Genomic DNA, 23,556 nt, shown 5'->3' on the forward strand with positions numbered 1-23,556 from the left:
CAGTTGTAGCTGTAATATGCGTCCTACTCCCACTCAATTCTCCACTTAATTCGTCTGAATTTCCTATATTTCCACCTATTTTATCAGCTTTCTTTACCTTTGGTAAAGGTAGTCGAGGTTCCAATAGTGGTAGATATTCAGATTAATCCTCCGGTGTCAGATTTTGCTTCCAAAACGGGTGAATAGCAGTTAATGGAATTGGTTGCTTCTTCTCTAAGAACCGTACGATTTGATGTGCACAGGGAAGACCCATCGATCTAGTATATCCATTAGCACAGTTTGATAGTGGGGCAAGGGGTGTAGCCCTCTTAGCAATGTTAACTTGATCTTGAATTAGTCTTATTGAATGATGTGAGGCTCGCTTGTTGATATTTGAATATAAAAAAGATTGGGCGAAAAGTAAGGTTTGTAACTGATCATGTTTAACCTCATATACTAATGCATCAAGTTGCGTACGTATCGCATGCCTAATTCGACCCCAAACTGTTAGAATATCACCTGTTGAAGCTTGAATATACTTCTTTAAAAATGCATGTGAACCTTCTACTCGTGAGGTTGATGAATTGCCTAAGTGAAGATATTGATTCGTCTAACAACGAATAATCTTTTCCTTATAGATTAGCCAAGTTTCCTTAATATATCGGAGTGCATACGGGATTGATTGATATTTCTTGCTGAAATCTATAAGCCTTGTTTTATATTCATTCTCCGTTTGTGAATTAACAAGACTCTGCCAATAGCTGTTAAATTCATCCCATGCTTCATTAGTAGTAAAGTATTCTTTTAACTTAGCGGCAATATTCTTGTTAATATGCCATAGGCAAAGTAAGTGCGGATAATCTGCAAAATCATCACGAAGAACACCTAATAGAGCAAGATCTCGATCAGTACAGATAACCGGAGGTTGGAATTGGAATATTGGCGATCTAAGCCATGAGAAAAAGGTGCTTAGTGCCCATTGATATGATTCTTCCTGTTCATTTTGCATAAAGTAGAAGGCAATACTAAACGTCGTATTTGATGGCGAAACCCCGATAATATGTAGTAAGGGCATTCCATAACGATTCGTCTTATATGTGCAGTCTAAAACGAATACCCTATTATATCGATTAGCGTATTGAATTGATTCAGGGTGGGCAAATATAAAAAACGTTATATGACCCTCCTTATCCTGTTGAAATCTAAATTTCCACTTATAAGTTATCAATTCGTCTTAAAGATATTAAAGCGGTGATTTATCTTAAAGCTTTTCTCTTCGGAATTGAATATGTAGATTATACACATCTTTTGGTGTTATTAAAACACTAGGATCGCTATTTTTGATCAATCCGATAATCTGCCGTGGAGGGGTGCCTTGCTCAAGAAGGTTCCAAATAGTATTCCGCTGCTCTTGACTAATCGTACGCGCTGCTGGGTGGGCAATCATATTATCTTCAAGTTCGTGGGTATGGTGCGGATTACTGATTTTTAGATGCCACTTACCATTAGAGATCTTACCATATAAACGAAAGGTGCATCCAATTCGCCTCGTGCTAGTTTTCCTGCGCTTTGCCCCCTCTAGTGCATTAATGCGATCGTGATACTGCCCTCCACGGTCGCATCCAAGAGTGATATTCCTTCCGATATTCGAACTAATCGTTGTGATAGCGTAACCTTGAGAAACTGCGTAGCTGCAAAGAGTTGTAAGCATTTCCTCGCGGGAATCGTACGCTTGATCAAATGGGGTTGCCATGGTTGAAATTGAGTGGTAAAGTGAGTGTGTAGATAGTCAAATATATGAATTGATTGATCAATAACTTGATATTCAAAACTAAGTGGGAAATAACGGATAATAATAATAATAATTGAGTGTATGCAGTTGCTATAGTAATTCATGGAAAATGCGAGATTACATAATATCTCTTGTTATGTAAGCAATTTGTTGTGTCCGTAGTAAAAAGCTGTTGTGCCCTTAGCAATTCCCAGCACGCCCTTATGTATTATATAATCATTAGACCTGCTCACTGCGCATCACATAGTCATTACATAAGCCGGATGGATTAGGTCGCTCCCTAAGCGACCTAAGCACTCTGATTTGCTCACCCCGATCCCACTCACTGATCGTGACCTAGGCGCTCAATTAGCACGACCTGATTATTATTTAAGCCCGAGCACTTGCCCATTCACTGAGTCGCCTAAGCAAAGCTTGAGAGCATCTGAGTCACGAGAAGGATGAAACGTGACGACCAGGAATACAACCAAGTACCTATTTGCCCCAGACCTCCTGTGAACACGTAGCATGCGCGAGAATCCAGTTTTGAAGGTCCTGCTGTCTCAGGCACAACATTGATGTTATCACCCGGACGTAAGAAGATGTGACGGATCTTGCTCCCCTGTAATAACTGAATCGTATCTCCTAGCTGTCCATAGCTGAACACCTGCGTTGGCTGAGCTGCGCGAATCTTATCATCTGACCACAAATTGGATCACATCTTGCAACAACTGCTGTGCAATTCGAGGCCGTCTTCAAGTATGTTGAAGTACGATGTACGATAAATAATTGGCGTGAGAAATACACTGCTTTGAACAAGGGCGTGTAAGTCTCTCTCTCTCCTTGAGGGAGATAGTACTAGATAGGATCGACCAAAATCGCAATACTTAACTAGTTTTTTCATGTCTTTTACTGGCATACTACGTACACATTCTACAATACAAACGGCATCGAGCTGAACCAGTCATACTTCGTTAATGGGGAATCGAATGATAGAACAAAATGGCTTTTTGGCTAACAACAGAACCGGCAGGTCTGCATTAAAGTTGAGCCCAGCGTGGAATACACTGTCTGGGAGAGAAGTGTTTGAATAAAAGACCACATGCCGAAGCCAACATTTTCCAACCCAAACCGCTTGAAAAGTGCAATATCGCACTTAACGGTAGCGCCAGTAGCTCTGGGTGTTCTGGCGCTTCCAGGTGTGGCGGCGACCGGCCTTGGTGTTGTTGTAACGGTGACCCTTGTTCATACCACGGGACTTCTTGCCAGTGGCGGTGAGACCACGAGACTCGCGGTGCTATAAGCAAAGTCGTATCAGTAAAAGTTCTTGACGTACAAATGAGCGTAATTTTAGAAAGTCTCACCTTGTGGACGGAGTTACAGATCCAGTTGATGCGGGCATCACGGCGGATGGCCTTGTGCTGGGGGTCGACGAGGATGACCTCGAAGTACTTGTAGGTGGAGTCCTGGTTGATCCAGTAGGAGTTCAGGACGCGCAAGTTAGCGGCGCGGCGGCCGACACGCTCCTCAGCAGTGGACTTAAGAGCACGCTGGTACTTGAGCTGGTTAACACCGTGGTTGGTGGGCTTGCCTGTTCACGCAATCGCACATTAGCCAAAAAAAATCTTCAAAATTGCAGACTTCGACGGTTTCTGCTCGAGACGAGAAAAATTCGTACCGTAGGTGGCACCCTTGGAAACAGGGCGCTTGCGGCCACCGCGGCGGACACGGGCACGGTAGATAACGTAACCCTGCTTGGCCTTGTAACCGAGACGACGGGCCTTGTCGGGGCGCGAAGGGCGCGAGGCACGGTGGATGGCGTTGAGCTGGCGGAGCTATATTATGCACTCTCAGCAAAGTTCAACGAGTGTATAGCAAGACACATGAATCCCAAAAAGGTTTTCTTGCGTGCCACAATCATTTCCGCCGAATGACTTTTGGTCGAGCCACCTAGCAATACCACAAAAACGGCATATCCTAAGGCAACGCACACGATGTGCTCGGCGGAGATGTTAGGCATTCGAGGGGCGAAGGGGTTTATCTCACCTCCCAGCATCGGACGCGCAGCAGGAAGCGAATCACATCGGACTGCTTCTTCTTTTGGATTTCTTCCACGTACTTGAGGGCACCCATCTGGACGGTTGTAGGTTAGAGGAATGCACTGGCGAGAGGAATCGATTGTGTTTGAAGAGAAAATCAGGAGAGCGTACCTTGTCGGCTTACGAGGTCGTCGGTTGTCGTTGTCGCGAAAGTTCGAGGAAGAAAACGTTTGTAGGTAGAGGTTCTGTGTGGGACGCTAGATTTAGCGAGAATTGGACCCACTTGGATCACCAATCAGGCAAATATCGATGCCCTGGATATCAGGTGTCATCTCATGCCTAAGGCTAAAGTTAGGGTATTGCTGCTTAATAAAAAAATATTAACTATGAATTTTCCATCTACTAAAGAGTATAAGAGAAGCGGCTATGAGACGATATCTTTTCATAGGAGACTTTATTTGAATTCCACATGAATATTGAACAGGTATTTCAGACTTGTAAATTACAATGAAACAATACTATACAAAACGCCATGCAATCCACCATATCACGCTCGTTAGATGCAAACCAACAAAGCTCGCTCGTGCTAGTACAAAATATTTAGAAAGTTCCCAATGCCTCGTGAGGAAAAATTGCACAATAGCGAAACTCAGAAGTAAAGAAATCGAATCCAGAACTAGTGAAATAAAACAATTCACAATCAATCACTCCGACTGCCTTGAGAGATGTTGTTGTTGGACCATTTCTTGTGTCATAGGAATATAGTATGAGCATGCTGGCAAAACACTCTTCTTGCACAGAGGGCAAAGACAACTGTTATCGGTCAAGAATGGATCAATACACTCTGAGTCAAAAATATGTCCGCACGGCAGTTCGCGAACCGTTGATGACCCAGCCACAAAATCATCAAGACAGATTGCACAGGTTGTCTGAGTATGACTCAAACGATATTTACTTCTTTTGGTATCATCTTGGTTGTGCTTCTCGGGCTGAATTACGGCTGCCTCGGGCTTTTTGAGTCCTGCATCGTCCAGAGATTGTTTGTGTTCTTTGGGGGATGGCGGACTAGTATTGTCACCCGAATCATGTTCAGCTTCGGCCTCTGGTGCGTTATCGTGGTTGATAGAGGGTTCTGGTGATGGATTTATCTCCAAGTAGGTGTAGAGAGGCATTTTGTCGACCACTTCTTTGGGGGCCTTCATTCGGTTCAATGCTAAAGCCTCAATGTCGACTTGGCCTTCGGCAATCTCTCTCTGGAGCTGATCTCGTCTCTTGCGTAAAATGAGTCGATAGACAATGACCAACACTAGGCTGAGAACAAGAACTGTTCCTGCGATTGCAAGTACGAAGCTCCAAAGGCTCGGCATGTTTTCTGACTTATGACCTGAACATGTTAGTATATATATTGAAAGTGACGCAAATTCCAACTAACCAGTTTCGACGCGGACGAACAAACGATTGGTTTCATGTTGTGTTTTATCGGCAGTAGTTGAGTTATTTCTCTTTGTATGTGATGATCCTCTTGGGAAAGTCGAAAGATCACCGATCAACGAGGCTCCAGCTGGACCCGGGATGGCGTAAACCGGGTAATCATTTTCCATTCTCCATTTTTCTCCATCATTGATTGCCCAGCGTGAGTCGTCCGAGTCAGGTGGTAGGCCAGTATCATTGCTGGATGGTTGGAAAAAAATCATTGCATGGGTGCCAACTTTTTGTCCGGCAGACAAGAATGATAGAGAGCACTCGGCGGACACCCATGGGGCAAGGCCGATAAGAGAGTATCCGAAGTCCGAGACATCTTCATAGCGAGTGACATTCGATGGTATAGAGGAGGCGGTGGTATTATAGCATGGATCCTGAGGCTCTAGTGTCGGTACAAACAATAGTCCCGAGACGAGTCCACTCTCTGGGATGCTGTTGCTGGATATCGTCTGAACTTTGTTGTCAAGGACAAACCGATAGGCAACATTCTCCTGATAATGTACGTTAGAGATCGCTACAGAGGGCAATCTGGGATTTAACAGATAAAAACACTTACATCGACTGACGAGGTGGAATTTGAAGCTTCTCCAGGGCCTGCCCAAAGTGTAGCTACTTTGCTCACAGACTCATGTGGCGCATTTCGAGTAATACCGACAGTTGACATGGTGGAATATAGATGAAGAAAGGCGTGAAGCTGATGAGAATCTGAAATCTTAAATCAAGACCAGTGAGAGAGGCATGCGCATGTCAGTCGATCTGGGAAATGAGAATGAAAAGATCAAGATGTTTGAAGAGGTTTAGATGGTTTTGAATAAACCAAAAACGAGTTTATTCAACCATTACTATTTCAAGCTCTACAGCAGGCGGAAGAATGCGAGAGTTAATCGGGACCGGTCAGGAATGTGAACGAGGCTTAGAAACCACGAGGCAAGAGGCAAGGGGCCCTAGGAGCCTCCGAGTTTCAGAATTATCGAAGACTCCGAGAACAAGCTATTTTCGCCGAGTGCGTGGTTCTATACATCTTGAACATTACCGTTTGCGGACGACGGGTGTGGAGATGATCGTCGCCGCCCTGTCCGGGAGGCAACTTAGGCTCACTTTATATTCCCTCACTACATAATTATAGATGTTCAACTATTTATCTAATTACTTACTATTTCTTTCTTCTCGTTTTACAAAGCTATTATAATAGTAGTCTCTACTTAAGGACACCAAAAAGACAAACAGTTGATTCACGAGGCAATTTTGAGATTACTTACTACTACGTAAAAACATATATGATTCTTCAATTTCAACTGCCGACTGCATTTCATAAAGACCCTATGTGCATAATTGTTGCGTCGAAGTAATCGAAGAGATTGAAATGATTGAAAAAAATGATCGAACTGAACGGAATCGCCGCTACTCAGGTCGGGGTTCTCCGCAGAATGTTAGCCCTGTAGGAATTGCGGGCATGTATTCAGCCTCCATTGTTCTGGTGTCTTCGGAGAAAGGGCCAAGCCACGAGTCCTAGAATATCAACTCAAGGCAAAGCTATATCTCATAAAGAAATTTGATCTGGACTCGAGTAAATCAAACAGATATACAGAGAACTGAGATAACTCCGTGAATATTTAGAATCGAACCTCGTATCACACGTGATGATAGAATCACGTGCTCCAATGCGACCGCCTCATCTCTCGACATCAGTAGAATGTGATACTCTTGAAAGGATATCTTGTCCTCTTATCTATTTCTTACGCTAAAGTGCTTTGGGGGTTAAACATACCCCATATCATCCATCTTCATCCTCGCCAACAGCATGGGTTGGTCCATTACGACCTATATCTAGGATCCCCTCTATCGACCATACCTCTAATACCCCCTTTGGCGCGTGTATCGTTCCGTCTCATATATCCCAACTTTTCGCACATCATAAAATATGCCTTCTGCTTATAAGAGCAAGGGCAAAGGCCGCGATGCGCGCCAGTCGCGTAGCCGCAACACCACTCCTTCCAGTGCTAGCGCTCCCACGATTCCGGCGCTCCCCATTCAAAGCTATCTGGAAAATGATGTCACCAAGCTTATTGACCTAGCCAATGGCCAATATTCCGATGTTTTGGACTTGGTGGCTGCGCAAAATATCCCAGATTCGAAGACACTTGAGACATTGGTGGAACACTTAAAGAGCCTCAGTGACATGGCTGATGCCCGAGCCGAAGTTTGCAATGCCGGAATGCGAGAGATGTCTCAAAAGCGTAAAGATGTGGTGGAAGATCAGGAACTTGAACGCGAAGTCCGAGATCGCTCAAAACTGAAGCGCGAAACCGAGGAAGATGACGATATCCACAAGGGCGGGAAGCTGAAGAAGCGGAAAGAGCGTGCCAGTGCAAAAGAAGAGCGACCATTGAATCATGGGGCCCATGAACTCGCACGCCAGGATGGAGCTGAGACTAAAGTTGAAGGAGGTAAGAGACCCAATTTGAGTGCTTTCTTCCCATCTTTCCCTCCCACCCTTTGTTTTTATTAGCGATCTCCACATCCCTGGCCTTCTTTGACTTCCCCACTGTTCAACTTTTACTGACCATTCTCAGCTGCGTCTCCAGCTTCTAAAATTTCCAAGCATGCGCCATCAGATGAGAGCTCTTCGCTTTCGCCTCCCTCGATGATGTCCCCCAACGGTGCGACCACTGCTGGCGACGGTCCTGCTGCTCCCGGCACACCTGGTTCCGAGACCAGCACCGATTCCCACCAACCTGAACCCCAACCTGCTATCCCTCAAATCCAGGTCTTTGGTGAGAATCCTCTGAAATTCGACGATCCGACCATTTACAACATTCGAGATGTTCTCCCCGACATGACCGACGATGAGAAAAAAGAGATTTACAGTGTTGCCGTGTTTCCCAAGACAGACCTTGCCCATATGGCAGCTGGTGTGGCCCCCGACAAAGACTTCAGCAATGCCAAACCCTCCAACCAAGTCAGCGCCAATACTTTCTTGACTTACATTGAGCCATACGTCCGGCCACTTACCGAGGAGGACATTGCTTGGCTGAGAGAGAGGGTAAGTCAATTGCTACTACTTCTCATGACCCACCAACTAACTTTCCTAGGGTGATCGTGTTACTCCATTCATCATGCCACGTCGTGGGAAGAAAAGCTACCGCCAGCTATGGGCGGAAGAGGATGGGGTATCCTACGATCAAAGCCAAGATGACAAGGACCAACTACCATTAAATCAAGGCCGCGGTAGTATCGAGCAGCTGACCGAAGATAAAGCGGAAACCAATGAAGTATCAGTCGGCCCTCTCCTCAGTCGACTCGTCTCTCTCCTCCGCTACGAGCACCGCACATTCCCCGAAGATGACAACCCAACCACAAACGGCGACTCCTCCAGTGTTGGAGGCTTGGGTGGAGATGCAATGGATATTGATCAACCAAACGGAGACACCAAAGAGATTAAAAGCGAACACAAACCTCCGCTGCCTGCAGCCACCACATTCCGTGACGCTGACCCGAACGACTTCAAGACTTCAGTTGCCAAGCTTGACCATGCCCAACTCGATGAACGCGCCAAAGCCGAGCTTCGATACATCGGCTTTCTCGGTGCGGACGATAACCCAGACTACGACGCACACTACGATGACGAGGTTGCCGAGCGCCTGCGCCTCCTGCAAAGCGAGCTCAAGAAACAAATCGTCACCAACAATGCGCGGAAAGCCCGTATTTTGAAGATCGCCCAGGAACACATGGCTATGCTCGAATTCACCACCATTCAAGACGATCTCGACTCCCAAGTCCAGCAGGCCTATCTCAAGCGCACCCGCACAATGGGCAAGAGCAAGAAGGGCGCTCAAGCCAAACACCGACCCGGCGGTGCAGGCGGTGGCAGCCATGTCGCTGGCTCTGCGGGAATTTCTCGTCCTGCCGTTGGAGATGCTGCCAAGATTGTCATGGACCGTCGTCGTCGCTGGAACGAGGCATTCCTGCCAATCTTCGATGATATCAAGACAACTATTCCTACCGAGGGAGAATCAATATTTGATCCTGCCGTTATGGCCGAGTACGAGAAAGCCGAGCTTGAGAACTGGGATGAGGAGTAAATACCATCGCTGTCTCGTTCGAAACCCACTCACCCTCTGGTTCTTGGTTCTTGGTTGCTTTGGTCGCCTCTCAACACCCTTGTTTTGATAATTTTCTCGCACGATACGATACGAATGGCATGATGGACTGGCGCGGCGTTAGCGGATACCTCTTTTTCTCGTTTCACTACTACACGTGTGGTAACCCCGGCATAGCTAGGCCGTGGGTCTGAAGATAAACATTGGCCTCGTCTTTGCAGCAGGGTAACCTGATCTTTTCACAACATCATGCATCTAGCTGGTTAGATATGGTGTCCGTGTACACTAATTCTTTAGTTGCAATCAAATAACCGAGTCCAAAATCTTCAGAAGTATTCGTTCTATGCTCCTTATATATTCTCAAACGCCGTATCAAGTCACAGTAGGGTATCAATCATATTCCAATCCAAAAAGCCAAAGAGAGCAAAAAACCCAATGCCCCAGCTCACCTATGAAGAATCAATACCTCTCCAGGATACCTCTTCAGCCTAGCTGTCAACTCCCTCTCACTCATCTCCAGCTCCGTACAAATCTGATCAAAACAATGCGTTCCATCAAGATATCTCCCCAAAACCTCATCCCCGACAATTTCCTCTTCCTCGTCCTCCCAAAAAGCCGACGGCGTCCCCCCACTCCCATGCCCATTCCCATTTCCATTTCCAAACGGCCCCCTCCACCCACCCGTCAGCGACCCAGCCCTCTCCCTGCTCCCCTCCCGCCTAGACGAGGAGAGCACCCCCTCCTCCCCAACACTCGAAACAGCATATGGGGTATTCGTCCCCGTTGTCGTCGCGCGCGACGACAGCCCAGTCGGCGTAAAGGACGACGAGCGCGGCGGCGGTGCAGGCTGGCCTGTTGCACAAGCGTATTTATGGACTCTGTACAGGAAGCCTTTGATAACGCCGAAGGTGATAAAGCGGCGGATGTCGATGTTTGCAAGCAAGCGGCTGTGCTGCGCGTACCATTGCTTGACGCTCTGGCCCTGTTTGAAGCTTGCGTAGAGTTCTACCAGGGTGGCGCCGTCGACAATCGGTGGTTTGTGGATGGGTGTTGTGTTTGATGTGTCGCTAGGTGTTGATGGGAACTCGGAGTCTTCTGGGCCGAGGAGGGGCCAGATTTCTTCGGCGTCGAAACGGGCTTCTTCGCGCGTGAGACTGGGTGGGTCTGTGAGGGATGTGCTGCCTGTTGTGCTGCCATTTGCGCTGGTGCTTTGGAAGGATGTAGGGAGGGGTGATGAGGGGCCTATTGGCGCGTGGGGTGCGAAGCGGAGGTTGACATATCGCGCGCATTCTAGTTGCATTGTTTCGTCTGAGGCTATGGTTGAGCTGAATTGGGATGTTGGGGCGTATATGGCCGAGAAAGAGAAGATGTCTAGGAGGAAGAGACAGCCATAGTAGAGGAGATGGCGGAGTGCGCGACAGGTGAGGGAGAAGTCTGTGTCGGCTAGAACGGAGATGATGCGGACGCTGTTGACGCCATTTATGTGTGGTACGATCTGGGATAGTCAGATATCCTGTCTTCAAAAAAAGAAGGTGATTTGATGCTTTACATACTCTCTGCATGGTCAAGTCCCAATTCTCATCCGTAAAGGCCTGGTATCGCAACATGAAAAGCGGCACCTGCCAGGCCTTGACAGGCGGGGGAGAGGGGTATATAGGGAAGAGTTTGATGTTGAGAGTATTCAAGTCATCTAGGCTATGGTTAGTGGTGTAATTACGTAGAACAAAAACTGGACATACCAATAGGTATCATGCATTCGCAATAATTATTCAAGTCCTCCATCAACATTTCGCAGAGGCTGTAGATTTTCCCCCCCCACTCTTCGAGAAGTCGCGAGACAAGAAGCCGTTCTGCTCTTCCAAGCCATGCATCAGGTCTGCTAGCTTCTGCACCACGCTCTTGTATGTGCTGAAATCGTCCTCCTCTGCGAGAACAACGCAGAAGTTGAAAATAAACTCATTGCGGTCATAGCGCGGCGACTTCATGCAGATAGGATAGCCTAGAATACGGTATCCATTCGTGCAGACTTGCAGCAGGTTTCCACAGAGCTCCTGGCGGGGGATCACGAAGAAAGAGACATCGGAGAAGGTCAGGAAGAGAGGCTGTGAGGGCGCGGTAGGCGAGGGAACGATAGCTCCGTCGGGGACTTGGTGGACGACCTTGGGTCCTATATGATAATTGTTAATGGCGAGTGACGAGTCGTGGGGTTGTAGACTCACCCTCTACTGTATCGAACTTGCTGTAGAAGATTGCCTTGATCATTTTAGGGCTGTCGCGAGACTTGACAGGAATGCAGTTATCATAAACACATGTAGGATAGAGCTTGCATTTGAGTCATCAGCCATGCGACATAGTATATCAATCAAAGTAAAAGATACTTTGTCAATGTTTGAGGTCCTTGGAGATTGCGGAGCGGAGTTAGGAGCGGAGAGCTTATCACATGTTTGTTACTGTTTGCATCTCCAGCTTTACAGTATTGTAAGTCAAGCATTAAGTCAAGTTCAAATCAAGTTCAAATCAAGTTCAATTGATAATATATGTTTCGAGCAAAACCTAGATAACTTTTGCAGTGTAGTGCGAATTCTTCAATTCCCATAATGCCACAGCAAGGCAAATAAAAAGATGTAACAGAAAGCAACAGAGGATAAGGGTATTAAGAGGGAAACGAGGTCTATGCGAAAGCACGAGAATCTGAGTGAGACGTAAGTAGCAATGGATATCGGTAAATGAAAAAGCAATGAAAGTCCCAGGAAGAAGAGCCAGTCCACTTCAGGCAACGCTAGAGAGGAAAGAATGCGCCGTAAATATGCAAGCACGGAGTCGTAGCTAGCATCCGTTTAAAGGTCTGACAGAGAACCATGCAATCACCGAGCTGCGCTGGAGGTGTTGGCAGTAGATGATAGAGGGGAGCTCGCGAGGATGCCGTCTGGCATGGAGAACATATACGCATCAGGCAAAGAAGCAGCAGTCGAGGCTAAATTGCGACGCCGTGGAGCTCGCGGAGCATCAGGGGGGAAACTCAAGGGCTGGTTGGTGCGAATAGCATGGAACATCTCGCCGTAGCTGCCGCGCTCTCCGGCTTCCTTCAGCCATTGTTCCCAGTCCTCGTCCAGCGGCACATCGGTGCCTCGGTCGCGTGCAGCCATCGCAGCATGAATCCGGTTGTTCAGGGCCACGCCACAGCTCTCCATTTCCGCATCGCTAAACTCCTCATCGGTATCGTGCTCCGTATCGGCAGTTCGGTAACTGGATGTAAGGGAATCGCTCGCACGGATGGTATCATTGCTCCGAGTCTCAATCAACTGATCCTCTTCTGTCCCGCAGAAGTCGTCGAAATGAATCTCAATGGAGGGTTGGGGTGGGGGAGATGCCGATCGGATTGAATGAGCTGTTGTGTCCTGCACGCTAACCCTTTCTTCTGCCTCGTACCGTTGACGTGCGGATTTGGTTCCTTCCCAGCGACAGAGATCAGAAATCTCAGCTTCTGTCAGGCCGAGCTCGTTGAATGTGCGGAACAGTCTTCGATGCCATGGGAAACGACTCAGTCGCATCCGATGCGGTCCGTATGAGTAGTCTAACCCGGGGTATTGGGCTTCGATGCAGTCTAGCGAACCGTAGAAAAGGGATGTCTCGACACGTACTTCTGGGACGAGGTTTCGGGTGATGTGAGCGGCAAACGAGCCCGGTTCGTTTGTGCGCGGCCGTGGGAACGTGGCGTTATACACGATTTGGGCCACTGATGGTTTACGCATGATGGTTGACAGAGAACGAGAGCGAGAAGTTGAGTAGACAATAAAAGAAAGCCGATTTTCCCAGGCTCCTTGGAATGTCAAAGAAATCAAGAAAATCAAGAAATCGAGGACACCCCCTTGCCCTCAAATTCCCAGATGTGAAGGCGCAGTTCTCGGGAACTCTAAAGCGCTAAGGAGTAACGTATAGTTACGGACTTTCGAAGTATGAAAAGTCGTGTTTTCACAAGTTCAATCAGTTCAACAAGTTCAACAAGTTGAATTTATTGAGAATCGAAGATTTAGTTGAAAGAAAAGAATAGTAGTGGGAAAAAAAAGAATTCCCGATCAGGTGAGTTGACTCTTTGACCCTTGAGGAATTGAAGGTCTCACAGGCAATCAGATAAGCAGAAACCTGAGAGAGAAAAAAAAGAAACGAAACAAAGAAAATTATTGTAATAGAGTGTAGATAGAAAAAATAAATAGAAAGATCAATTGAAATCTATTCTATGGACTCTATATACTACTCCACATGTAATCAGTTGTGCGTTGGCAAAACATGGCCTCTATGCATGCACAGCCAGCTGTTATGACGACAAGTAGAAGGATTTTGCTATTCGTCTATTGAGCATTTCCATTGACACATATCGACATGAATGTCAACTTGAATTATATCCATAATATTTTTTAATATATAATATGACCTTGATATATGTAGCATATTAATGATGACATCGGTCTTCGTCTTCTATTTCTACTCTACACGTCACGTGTAGGCCACAACGCATCTTGACATGTACAATGCACTACCAATGTATTATTGACGCACTATGGATGCACTTGGACGTCTGACCTAAGATCTAGAACTTACTATGTCAACATTTGATGGTATCGTGGAAGGTGAGACTTGCCACTCTTGTGTCACCTCCCACACTAATCATAAACAGAATTCCCGGACATTCGCAGTGAGCCTCATTATTAAGTTTGAGATATTACACTTGATACTAAGCCAAAGCAGTTGATTACTTTCGGAAGAGTCCTGAGCATCCTGCACCACTGGCTTGCTTTCTCAGTCATGTGCACAGTGATCATTTGCAGGGCCTGGAGTCCTTCCGAGCTCCGTTCATCTACTGTTCTCCGGCAACGAGAGAGGCAAGAAATTCATACGCCGTATAAGGAATCCATTGGCTGACCCCTATCCAGCTGTTACTCTGCATTGAAAAGTATCCCCATCGGATGAACTTTAATAAAGGTATATTGGAGTCACGGCGACTACACTATAAGCATCTCGCGAAGCTTCTGGTATGCTCTAAACTCTCGTGGATGCTGAAATCAAAATTTAACGCTTTCCAGCGGCCCATTCCACTGAATACTCCCACAGAGATTGAACTCACACCCCGACGTCGTATCAGGGTAACATTATTCGATGCCAACCATTGCACTGGGGCTGTGATGTTTCTCGTTGAGGGGAATGGGAGAGCAATCATCTACACAGGTGACATTCGAGGTTAGTTTGTCATGATTTATATTGAGTTATAGCTGATTTTCCTCAGCCGAGAAATGGTGGGTCAGCAGCTTGATCCGTCATCCGGTCTTGATACCGTATACGTTGGGCCAGAAACGACTGGACAAGTTGTACCTCGACTCCACATTCGCGAGCAAGACCAATCCATTTCGGGAGTTTCCTTCCAAGGCCGAGGGACTGGCTGAGCTATTGCAGAAGGTTCAAGCTTATCCTGATGATACGGTCTTCTACTTTCGTGCGTGGACATTTGGCTACGAAGATGTATGGATAGCGCTTTCATCCGCGCTAGATACCAAGGTACTTGTTATCGAATTTTCTCCAAGTATAGCTTGCTAATGATGGTTTAGATTCATGTAGATCGCTATCAGATGGGACTTTATCGGTCCCTAACGCAGACACCAGGCAACAGAGGAGTGAACGAAGCACCTGCGCTCTGCGGCTTCGAGCTGGGTAACAGAGCCGTGGCTGGCTGTTTGACCAACGATGAGTCCAGCCGAGTTCATAGTTGCGAGCCTGGAGTTTCGTGCTCGGCAGCTCGGGATGCGAAGACAGTCTACATTGTGCCCATCGTTAATCGCACAGCCGGAGGCGCCGAAATCTCCGAAGTCGGGGCTGGCGGTGGTATCGGAGACCTGTATCAAACACACGAACTCGAGTTGCCAAATGAGTCTGCTCTTGCCGAGTTGGAGAAGCTGTGCCTCCAGCATGTTCATGACAAGGCAGCGTTGTCTCAAGTACGAACTGCGCTTCTGCAGGCCTTCCAGTCAAGGAAGAAAGCACTCTCGCTCGATACATATGGCGTAAAAGAAGAGGGCGAGATAACGTTGAATAATCTGGTGGCTGCTCTAAGCCACGGTCCCTCCCAAGCATCTGGCGAATCCTACAAGCCCGATCCACCTAACACAATTGTAAGTATCGCCATCCCTTGCTACGAATGATATATTCTAATTTGATCCAGCGCTTTCCATATTCACGACACTCCTCATATTCCGAGCTATGTGAGCTCGTTGCTGCCTTTCGGCCAAAAGATATCTATCCCTGCACTGTTGACCCATCAACATGGAACGAGGATGTATCGATCAGACGCTTGTTTGGCCACCTCTGTTCAGAAAACAGGTTTTCTCATGACACATACATGCGACAGACAGTGAAAGACGATGAAGACGAGGACGGCCCTCGTGCACCAAAAAGAGCGTGTTACGATATGGACGTTTCCACGCAGTCCTCCCAAGAAGCCAATAGGGAAATAGATGATATTAATCCCAGTGTGGCTGATACTACTCAGGAGGATCAGAGCCAAAGCCTGACACGCCAGCCAAGTCAAGTCGAAGAGGCAGCTAGAATCAAGCGCAATGAAATTCGCCATGCGCATCGCTACCTATATGATCACGCCGAGCCGGGACTCTTCCAAGTCGATCCTCTCCCATCTACATGGCCGACGGAAATAGATGACAAATTCGGCGCGGTCCATGAAACGAAAGACGCAGACAATCATAACACACCCATACCAAAGCAACAAAATTCAGCAAATTCAGTCAAGCCCGAACTAAACACTCCTACAATGATTGATCTAACCGGTGATGGCCCATCTCCCCGCCCAATCAATGTCCAACGAACAGAAAGTCAGCAGACAGAAATACTCGCTCTTTCCATTTCCGAGTCGGCATTCGACTCTCAAGCTCCCACAGTCTCGAGCGGTGACAATCCAGATCAAGACAGCCTGGCTCGTTCGCGGCGCGCGCGTGTGGATGCGTATCTGGCTGCTCGCCAGGATACATTCTCTGCGTGGACGGAGGTGTCGCTTATTTCGGCAGGGGATAATCATGCCGAGGAGGAGATTGAGCTATAATAGTTCTTGCTTTTTTTTTAAAAGTTGAGCTATGGGGTGGTTGGATCCGTCACTTCTCATAGTGATCTGTTTCATTTTCTTTATGCCTTGTGAACGTATGATACCCCTCTGTTATTTCGATCTCGATATCTTCTTCAGTATTTTGCCGGTGATACAACATGCTACGCAGCTTGGAATATGACCCGAGTCTCTAGCTGAATCAATTACTTAAGAAAATATGTAAGACCCGAATACTTCGTCCGCCGGGCATCGCCGAACCTAAGGGCCAGGCCCACAAGTCAGTGCATACGGCGAGATCCGCTGTTGGCTCTTCAGGGGTGGTGCCTGAGTATCAGAAAATTCGCTTGATTTAGGGTGGAGTATGCTCCCTAGCCAATCATACTCAATAAACACCTCAATTCTTTCACTACTGATAGAATGGCCGAAATGAATAAACACTCGTTCATCTTCAATTTAAGCACAGTCAAAGAAGTAAGGTGCTCATTAAATATTGTTGGCCATACGATCGATGCCTTTCGCCCCGAATTACGCGCATTTCTTAATACCTACGCATCGCCCAAAACAATCTTGTTTTTACGTTAAATGATCACAATTCATTTGCCCGGAAGTTTGAGATCACGTACATGCACCGATGAGAATTTCGGTCAACCTGAAGGGTTTGCTGGTGCTGAAAGTATGCTTATGCTGTGATGACGTTGCAGACACGTAGAAGGTATGGCAGGCAATATGTCAATAACTGTGAAAGTACCGGTGATTGTTGCCCTTCAAGTCTTGCGGGGGGCGCCTTTGTGAGTTCAACACATAAAGGACCAATTTTCGAGTAATAGTTTGAGGAATACCGTGGTCTTCTTGCGTTCCATGATTGATGACTCCCTTCATGCAATATTTATTGAGCCCCGTTCCATTAGAGAACCTAGTTTTATAAGAGGCCCCCGCTATCTATATCTATATAGGTTTTTCTTCTCCCAAAGTACCCCCAGACATTAAGGCAACGCGCTCAATAGCTGCTATCAAGGTTACCAGGTCCAAGGTGTATAGCCAACTCGTTAAATCAACAGCTTCAAAGGGAGATATCTATCAAAGAGGTACTCAACGCCCTAAGCAAATTGGAACCCCACAGTATATTGCCCTTCGGTGACGTGCTCGGGCCCGTCCATCATGCCCCACAACCCTTCCTGCTCTCTCTCTAGCCCCCTCAGCATGAACTAACTACTGCCCTTCGCTCCATCACCTGCATCATGCCCTACAAACCCCGGTCCAGTAAAGGATGCGGAAATTGCCGCACGCGCCGAATCCGAGTAAGCGAGGCACTCTTCTATTGTCTAAAATTCCGCTGATACGGGCCTCGTAGTGCGACACCGCACGACCCACGTGCTCCCAGTGTAGACGGGCCCGGTTCTCCTGTCCTGGATATCGCGATCCACAGCAGCTGCAGTTTCGTAATGAGAGCCTGGCTGTTCGGGCCCGAGTCGATGCAGAGAATCAATTGGGGCCGGTATCCCATTCCAGAGCAGCGACGTTGAACCATCTATCGCCCCTCGCGGTTCCGTCGCCCCTATCGGAATCAATCCGCGATGAATCTGTTCGCTTTTTCTTTCGTTACTATGTTTTGAATGACCTCTATGATATCCCTATCCACCCCAGTGTCTCGCAGATGGCCGATCTGGCGGCCGTTAGTCCTGCTGTTTCTATGGCCCTTACGGCTGTGGGCCTGGCGAGTTTATCTAATATTCGAAAATCCGCCGGATTGATGGCGATTGCCAGTAAAGAGTATACAGAGGCTCTAAGCCTCACTGGTACGGCATTAGGCGATCCAACAAGTGATGCTACCCTTGCGGCGGTGTTGCTTCTTAGTATGTTTGAAGTATGCTTCCTTTCCGCCCCCTTGTTTGGTTCGATGCTCATGGCTGCAGGTTTTGACATGCAGAGTCAGACACTCCCTCGACTCGTGGCTTCGTCATACTCGGGGAGCCATGACTTTGGTTGAGATGCGGGGAGCCGAGCAGATCCAAAGCACCGTTGGAATGCGCTTATTTACCCATTTGCGCGTACAAATCGTAAGTTCAACATGATCCCTGCGGCAAGCCGTACTAATGAGATAGAATTAGATCGCTAGCTGCCTCCACTGGCATACTCCCGTACCACCCTCATTGGTTCAATGGTCCTCGCAGGCCATGTCCCTGCGATCGGTCAGCGACGCCAAAGCTGACGAACTGGTAGACCTAATTGCCCGCGTAAGCGAAGTAATACTTTACGCGGAGACACAGGATGATATTCAAACTATTAAAGAGGCTTCATGTGTCGACCAACTTCTATTCCAGTGGCGGCAGAATCTCCCACCTCGCTGGGCCTATCGCACAGCCCAACGACCACTAGCTCGACACCGTAACCAAGGCGACTCGGAAGGTCTCTTCTTCGACGATACATATCATATCTATCCGGACGCATGGGCGTGCAATATTTGGAATTTTTATAGAACAGGCCGGATCCTGCTCAACCGATTGATCCAAGTCCGCATCCAAAAAAACAAGTATTCGTCTTCACATCCAACAACAGAGGTTCTCAGCAATTTAGCCATGGAGATTGCACAAAGTGTACCCTATGCTCTAAGACAAGTCGGCCCCGCACGAGCGGCAGGAGTGGACTTGACCTCCTCCGCTGACTTTCTTGGTGGCTTCATCACGATGTGGCCTCTGTACGTGGCGGCAGATGTAAGTGCCCTGGGATCGGCATTACGAGAATGGGCGATTGAGCGCCTGGAAGTCATTGGACACTGTATGGGAATTGGAAAAGCCCAGTTTATGGCGCGAACATTGCGAAGTGCACAACAATTTGAGGCTCGATTAACGGGCGGAGAAACCAATTAGATGTGTCTTGTCACGATCTGCATGCTATCACATGCCAGAGATCGTTCTTTTTACTTCTTGGTTTGCTTCGTTAAGCTCTAGAGGTCGGTCTATTTACATTGTTTGCCTTTAGTGATTGCTATACTTACCCTTCCAGGTGAACTTCTTGCTTCCTCTCTTCCTCATCTTGAGTATTTCAATTGAGTACTTTTTATCTAAAATTTTATCTAAAAAGTCTGGCTTGTAGCAGTCCGAGACTCGTCTTAAAATAAAGAGATATAAAATTATTTACAAAGAACTAGCAGCTTTCTTCGGTGGCCTCGTCAACGCCACCAGCTTAGCCATGATCTCCACATCACCGACTGGCTCCCCAGAGGCACTAGCTTGTCCATTGAGAATGGCCACGAACTCGGCTTTTCTGAGAGTCATCATAAGGCCAGCAGCATCATCAGCAAATCCGTTATTCTCTGTAGTCTTGCGGACTGTCAGGACACCATTTTTCAGAATCAGACGGAACCATGTTTTTTCATCAGTAAGACGCAGATCCATGACGAAAGACTCCTCTGCTGCTCGCAGACCATCCAGCCGAACGGATAAAAGCGTCAACAACTGTTCCGTTGAGAGAGTCAGACTGACTTCATTCGGCGGCTGCGCTTTAGGACCCGGTGTGCTCGATGACCGCAGACCCATTGCCCCAGTAAGATAGAAATTGCGCCATGTCGCGTTCTCACATCCATATCCCAGCTTCTCGAACACCGATGCTAGTGCGAATCTTGCTGCTCCATGCATTGGCTGTGCAGCGACTGCGTGGCCCAGCAATGTGGCAGCGAAGCGCAGGTCCTTGGCATCTACATATTTTGCAGCTTTTTGAATGGTGCTGTCAATACCCCCCATGCAGTCAACATATCGCTGACCGAGCTCGGCGGTAGGATACTCCCATAGATGAACCGGGTCGCCATCGAACCAGCCCATATAGCGCTGGTAAATGCCCTTGACATTATGGCTGATTGAGCCATAATATCCGCGACCATGCCATGCAGATTCAAGAGAAGGAGGAAGAGTAATCTTCTCCGCGATTTCCGTGCCTGTCATGCCAAGGTTCATCATACGAATGGTCTGATCATGAAGATAGGCATACAGATCACGTTGTTCCTCAATGAACGTCTTTAGCTGTTTCTTCCCCCACGTCGGCCAATGGTGACTGGCAAATAGAACATCTGACCTATCTCCGTACAAAACAAGCGTCTCATCCAGGTACCCAGCCCAAGCCTTGGCATCGCGCACTAGAGCACCACGCAGGGTGATAATATTGTGCAGGCAATGTGTGGCGCACTCTGCGATGAGCAGAGCGTTATGATCCGGGAAGAAGAAATTCATTTCTGCAGGCGCTTCCGTTCCCGGGACCATCTGGAACTCAATCCGCACTCCATCTATAACCCGGGTCTCACCCGTCTCATAGATGGTGACATTCGGTGGGATGAGCGATGTGGTCCCAGTGGAGACTGCCATCCCAAGGCCACAGCCGATCTGTCCGTCAGGTGCCCTAGGGAGTGCAATTCCATACATAAATGCAGCCCTCCGGCGCATTGCGTCTCCAAGATAGATGTTCTCGCTGGTGGCCTCCTCCATAAACCCGTCTGGCGCGATAATTGGGATCGCTGGGTCTGAATCGGCGGGGAGTATACCCCGTGCACCACCGAAATGATCGGCATGTGAATGAGAGTAAATCAAGGCTTTGACTTGTCGGCCACCGCGGTGAGCGCGATAGAGCTCCAGCGCGGCGGCGGCGCACTCCACTGACGTGAGGGGGTCGATGACGACGATGCCTTCTGATCCCTCGACAAAGGTCACGTTGGAGAGATCAAAGCCTCGCACTTGGTAGATGCCTTCAGTTACTTTGAAGAGTCCTTGCTTTGAACATAGCTGTCCTTGGCGCCAGAGCTTGGGGTCTGCTGTGGCAGGGCATTCGCTGTTTTGCATGAAGTCATAATCGTCGTTATTCCAGACAACGCGACTCGCTGAGTTCTTGATAACGCATGGCTTCACGGCACCAACGAAACCGCGAGAAGCATTATCGAAATCGGTAGTGTCAGAGAAAGAAGGGAAGGATTGAGGAGCAGGCATTGTGAATGAGCTGAATCGCCCCGAAATGTACGGCTCAAGATCATCCTTTTATGCCTTGTTCGACTTCCAGATTTGCCGAACAGCCTCGGTCGGTGTCATACAAATATAGATAGCCCGTTCAAATTTTCCATGTCGTGATCACGTCTACTCCAGCAACCTACAAGTATAGTTAGGTAATGCGACGATTCGACTGCCTAATGCGGTTACTGTCATCCAACGCCGGGATCCACCGCGGCTCACGCCATTGCTTAGCGTGCAACTTACCCCAGAAAAAAGTGTATCACAGGGGCTGATTTTCGACAGGGACGCAGGCAACCTCAATCGGTCAGGATGAGTCGATACGATCCATTGATGGCGAATGCGGGGAATGGTCAAAGCATGACGGAGATAAAAGGAGTCCATAGCATGGCAAGAATGTAGCATTTGGTGTCGCAATCATTTTCACGATGTCAAGCATGGATAAGCCCTTGTCAGAGTCAATCAATCATAATGTTGACTCTCCGTCAAAGACTGAGACGGAGTATTCGCCGGCAGAAAGCCGTTACTCTCATAAGCAGCAACGCCAGATCATCCACAAGGTCGACCGGCGACTCATCACGGCCTTGGGGCTGCTGATGTGCGTGAGTCTTGTCGACAGGACGAATCTAGGGAATGCTATGATCTCTGGGTATTGTATTACTCCCGTTGAAGCTTTTTACATGCTGACGATACTAGTATGAAGGAGGAATTGCAAATGGAGATTGGCTCTCGCTATGTAAGAAGTCGAGATTTACGAGATTCACACAAGTCTGACGTTCTCCTTAGTCCATTGTCCTTCTCGTATTCTTCGTTCCCTATGTCCTATTCCAGTTTCCATTGATTCTGCTGGGTCGCAAAATCGGGCCCCGGATCTTTCTGTCCGGTATCACTCTGGCATGGGGCATTGTTATGATCGTAGGCAAATATCGTTCGCTACTCTCGTCGCCTACTAATTCATCTAGTGTTGTGGCTTCGTGCACAGCTGGAAGGCCTTGCTTGCACTGAGAGTGCTGCTGGGTTTCTTTGAAGGAGGTCTCTTTCCAGGAGCTGTATATTTGCTTTCAATGTGGTACTCGCGCTGTTAGTGCCCTTCCCCGTCTGATGAACCCGTATCTCACCTCCCATAGATGATATGCACAAGAGATATTCGGCATTTTATCTCATCAGTGTAACCGGAGGCGCTTTTTCGGGACTTCTTGCATTCGGGTTCATCCACATGGGTGGTCTAGCAGGCTTCGCACCGTGGAGATGGATCTTCATCATGGAGGGGCTGCTTACCTGCGTGGTAGCATGCATAGGATTTGCACTGCTGATCAACTTTCCAGACGAGAATGACCTGTCGTGGAAATTTCTCAACATGGAAGAAACTGCTTTTATCGTTGCGCGAATTTCCCGAGATCGACAGGATACCTCGCAAGAAGTCCCTTTTGATTTGAAGCAGTTTTTCAGGCCAGCGCTGGAGCCGAAGGTCTGGGCATTCGCCCTCCTCTTCTTGTGAGGTAACCCTATATCCCATCGGATTCAAACGCTTACAGACGTGTTAAAAGTTGTGCCACAATGGTCTCCTACTCGATTAGCTTTTTCCTTCCCATTATCATGACTTCCGAGCTACACTTTAGCACCGCAGTCGCTCAAGTCCTCACGACGCCGCCCTATTTCTTTGCTGGATTGTTCATGTTTATCCAAGGATGGCTTGGTGACAAATATCGTATGCGTGCACCATTTATTGTCTGGAACAACATACAAGCTATCATCGGGCTGTCAATCCTCGGCTGGGTCACTGTCCCTGGCGTGCAGTATTTCGGGATTTACCTCGTGGCCGCAGCATCTAATGCGAATATCCCTGCTACGCTTACGTACCAGGCAAACAATATCCGTGGACACTGGAAGCGTGCTTTTTGCAGTGCTAGTATCATTACTTTGGGTGGAATTGGTGGTGTGGCGGGCTCGGTGGTGTTCCGCACCAAGGATGCTCCAAGGTATCTTCCCGGTGTGTATGCGTGTATAGCGTAAGTACTCCCTCCTCTTTATTTATTTTAGTTCCAAGTCCAGAGCTGACAATTGAATCCAAGCGCAAATCTCCTCTCCATTGTGG

General features: G+C 47.8%; 9 protein-coding genes across 9 annotated transcripts; 4 read left to right on the forward strand and 5 right to left on the reverse strand.

Annotated features, from left to right (window-relative positions):
• Window positions 1-2,906: 2,906 nt before the first annotated feature.
• N7529_008424 (60S ribosomal protein eL15) lies at window positions 2,907-3,883 on the reverse strand (the record flags this gene model as incomplete). Its single annotated transcript, XM_057243951.1, has 4 exons — window positions 2,907-3,047; window positions 3,115-3,341; window positions 3,429-3,585; window positions 3,797-3,883. 4 exons carry the CDS (start codon window positions 3,881-3,883, stop codon window positions 2,907-2,909), a joined length of 612 nt encoding a protein of 203 aa, XP_057095489.1.
• A 610-nt stretch (window positions 3,884-4,493) lies between these two features.
• On the reverse strand, window positions 4,494-5,935 carry N7529_008425 (uncharacterized protein; the record flags this gene model as incomplete). Its single annotated transcript, XM_057243952.1, has 3 exons — window positions 4,494-5,095; window positions 5,222-5,720; window positions 5,828-5,935. 3 exons carry the CDS (start codon window positions 5,933-5,935, stop codon window positions 4,494-4,496), a joined length of 1,209 nt encoding a protein of 402 aa, XP_057095490.1.
• Window positions 5,936-7,192: 1,257 nt separating this feature from the next.
• Window positions 7,193-9,353, forward strand: N7529_008426 (histone acetyltransferase NGG1; the record flags this gene model as incomplete). The annotated part of the gene is made up of 3 exons (XM_057243953.1): window positions 7,193-7,718; window positions 7,845-8,314; window positions 8,364-9,353. 3 exons carry the CDS (start codon window positions 7,193-7,195, stop codon window positions 9,351-9,353), a joined length of 1,986 nt encoding a protein of 661 aa, XP_057095491.1.
• Window positions 9,354-9,816: 463 nt separating this feature from the next.
• N7529_008427 (nitrogen permease regulating protein NPR2) lies at window positions 9,817-11,633 on the reverse strand (the record flags this gene model as incomplete). The annotated part of the gene is made up of 4 exons (XM_057243954.1): window positions 9,817-10,866; window positions 10,925-11,061; window positions 11,191-11,538; window positions 11,591-11,633. The coding sequence occupies 4 exons, from the start codon at window positions 11,631-11,633 to the stop codon at window positions 9,817-9,819; spliced, it is 1,578 nt and encodes a 525-aa protein (XP_057095492.1).
• A 602-nt stretch (window positions 11,634-12,235) lies between these two features.
• On the reverse strand, window positions 12,236-13,123 carry N7529_008428 (uncharacterized protein; the record flags this gene model as incomplete). Its single annotated transcript, XM_057243955.1, has 1 exon — window positions 12,236-13,123. One exon carries the CDS (start codon window positions 13,121-13,123, stop codon window positions 12,236-12,238), a length of 888 nt encoding a protein of 295 aa, XP_057095493.1.
• An 848-nt stretch (window positions 13,124-13,971) lies between these two features.
• N7529_008429 (uncharacterized protein) lies at window positions 13,972-16,473 on the forward strand (the record flags this gene model as incomplete). The annotated part of the gene is made up of 7 exons (XM_057243956.1): window positions 13,972-13,999; window positions 14,118-14,269; window positions 14,303-14,401; window positions 14,453-14,606; window positions 14,653-14,921; window positions 14,972-15,532; window positions 15,583-16,473. The coding sequence occupies 7 exons, from the start codon at window positions 13,972-13,974 to the stop codon at window positions 16,471-16,473; spliced, it is 2,154 nt and encodes a 717-aa protein (XP_057095494.1).
• A 1,654-nt stretch (window positions 16,474-18,127) lies between these two features.
• Window positions 18,128-19,340, forward strand: N7529_008430 (uncharacterized protein; the record flags this gene model as incomplete). The annotated part of the gene is made up of 3 exons (XM_057243957.1): window positions 18,128-18,326; window positions 18,403-18,530; window positions 18,582-19,340. The coding sequence occupies 3 exons, from the start codon at window positions 18,128-18,130 to the stop codon at window positions 19,338-19,340; spliced, it is 1,086 nt and encodes a 361-aa protein (XP_057095495.1).
• A 267-nt stretch (window positions 19,341-19,607) lies between these two features.
• On the reverse strand, window positions 19,608-21,443 carry N7529_008431 (alkyl/aryl-sulfatase; the record flags this gene model as incomplete). Its single annotated transcript, XM_057243958.1, has 1 exon — window positions 19,608-21,443. One exon carries the CDS (start codon window positions 21,441-21,443, stop codon window positions 19,608-19,610), a length of 1,836 nt encoding a protein of 611 aa, XP_057095496.1.
• Window positions 21,444-21,889: 446 nt separating this feature from the next.
• N7529_008432 (major facilitator superfamily domain-containing protein) lies at window positions 21,890-23,474 on the forward strand (the record flags this gene model as incomplete). The annotated part of the gene is made up of 6 exons (XM_057243959.1): window positions 21,890-22,110; window positions 22,158-22,197; window positions 22,248-22,376; window positions 22,424-22,541; window positions 22,589-22,955; window positions 23,009-23,474. 6 exons carry the CDS (start codon window positions 21,890-21,892, stop codon window positions 23,472-23,474), a joined length of 1,341 nt encoding a protein of 446 aa, XP_057095497.1.
• Window positions 23,475-23,556: the final 82 nt, after the last annotated feature.

Source organism: Penicillium soppii (assembly GCF_028829465.1).
Source record: "Penicillium soppii strain IBT 18220 chromosome Unknown utg000006l, whole genome shotgun sequence".
NCBI classification, from domain to species: Eukaryota; Fungi; Ascomycota; class Eurotiomycetes; order Eurotiales; family Aspergillaceae; genus Penicillium; species Penicillium soppii.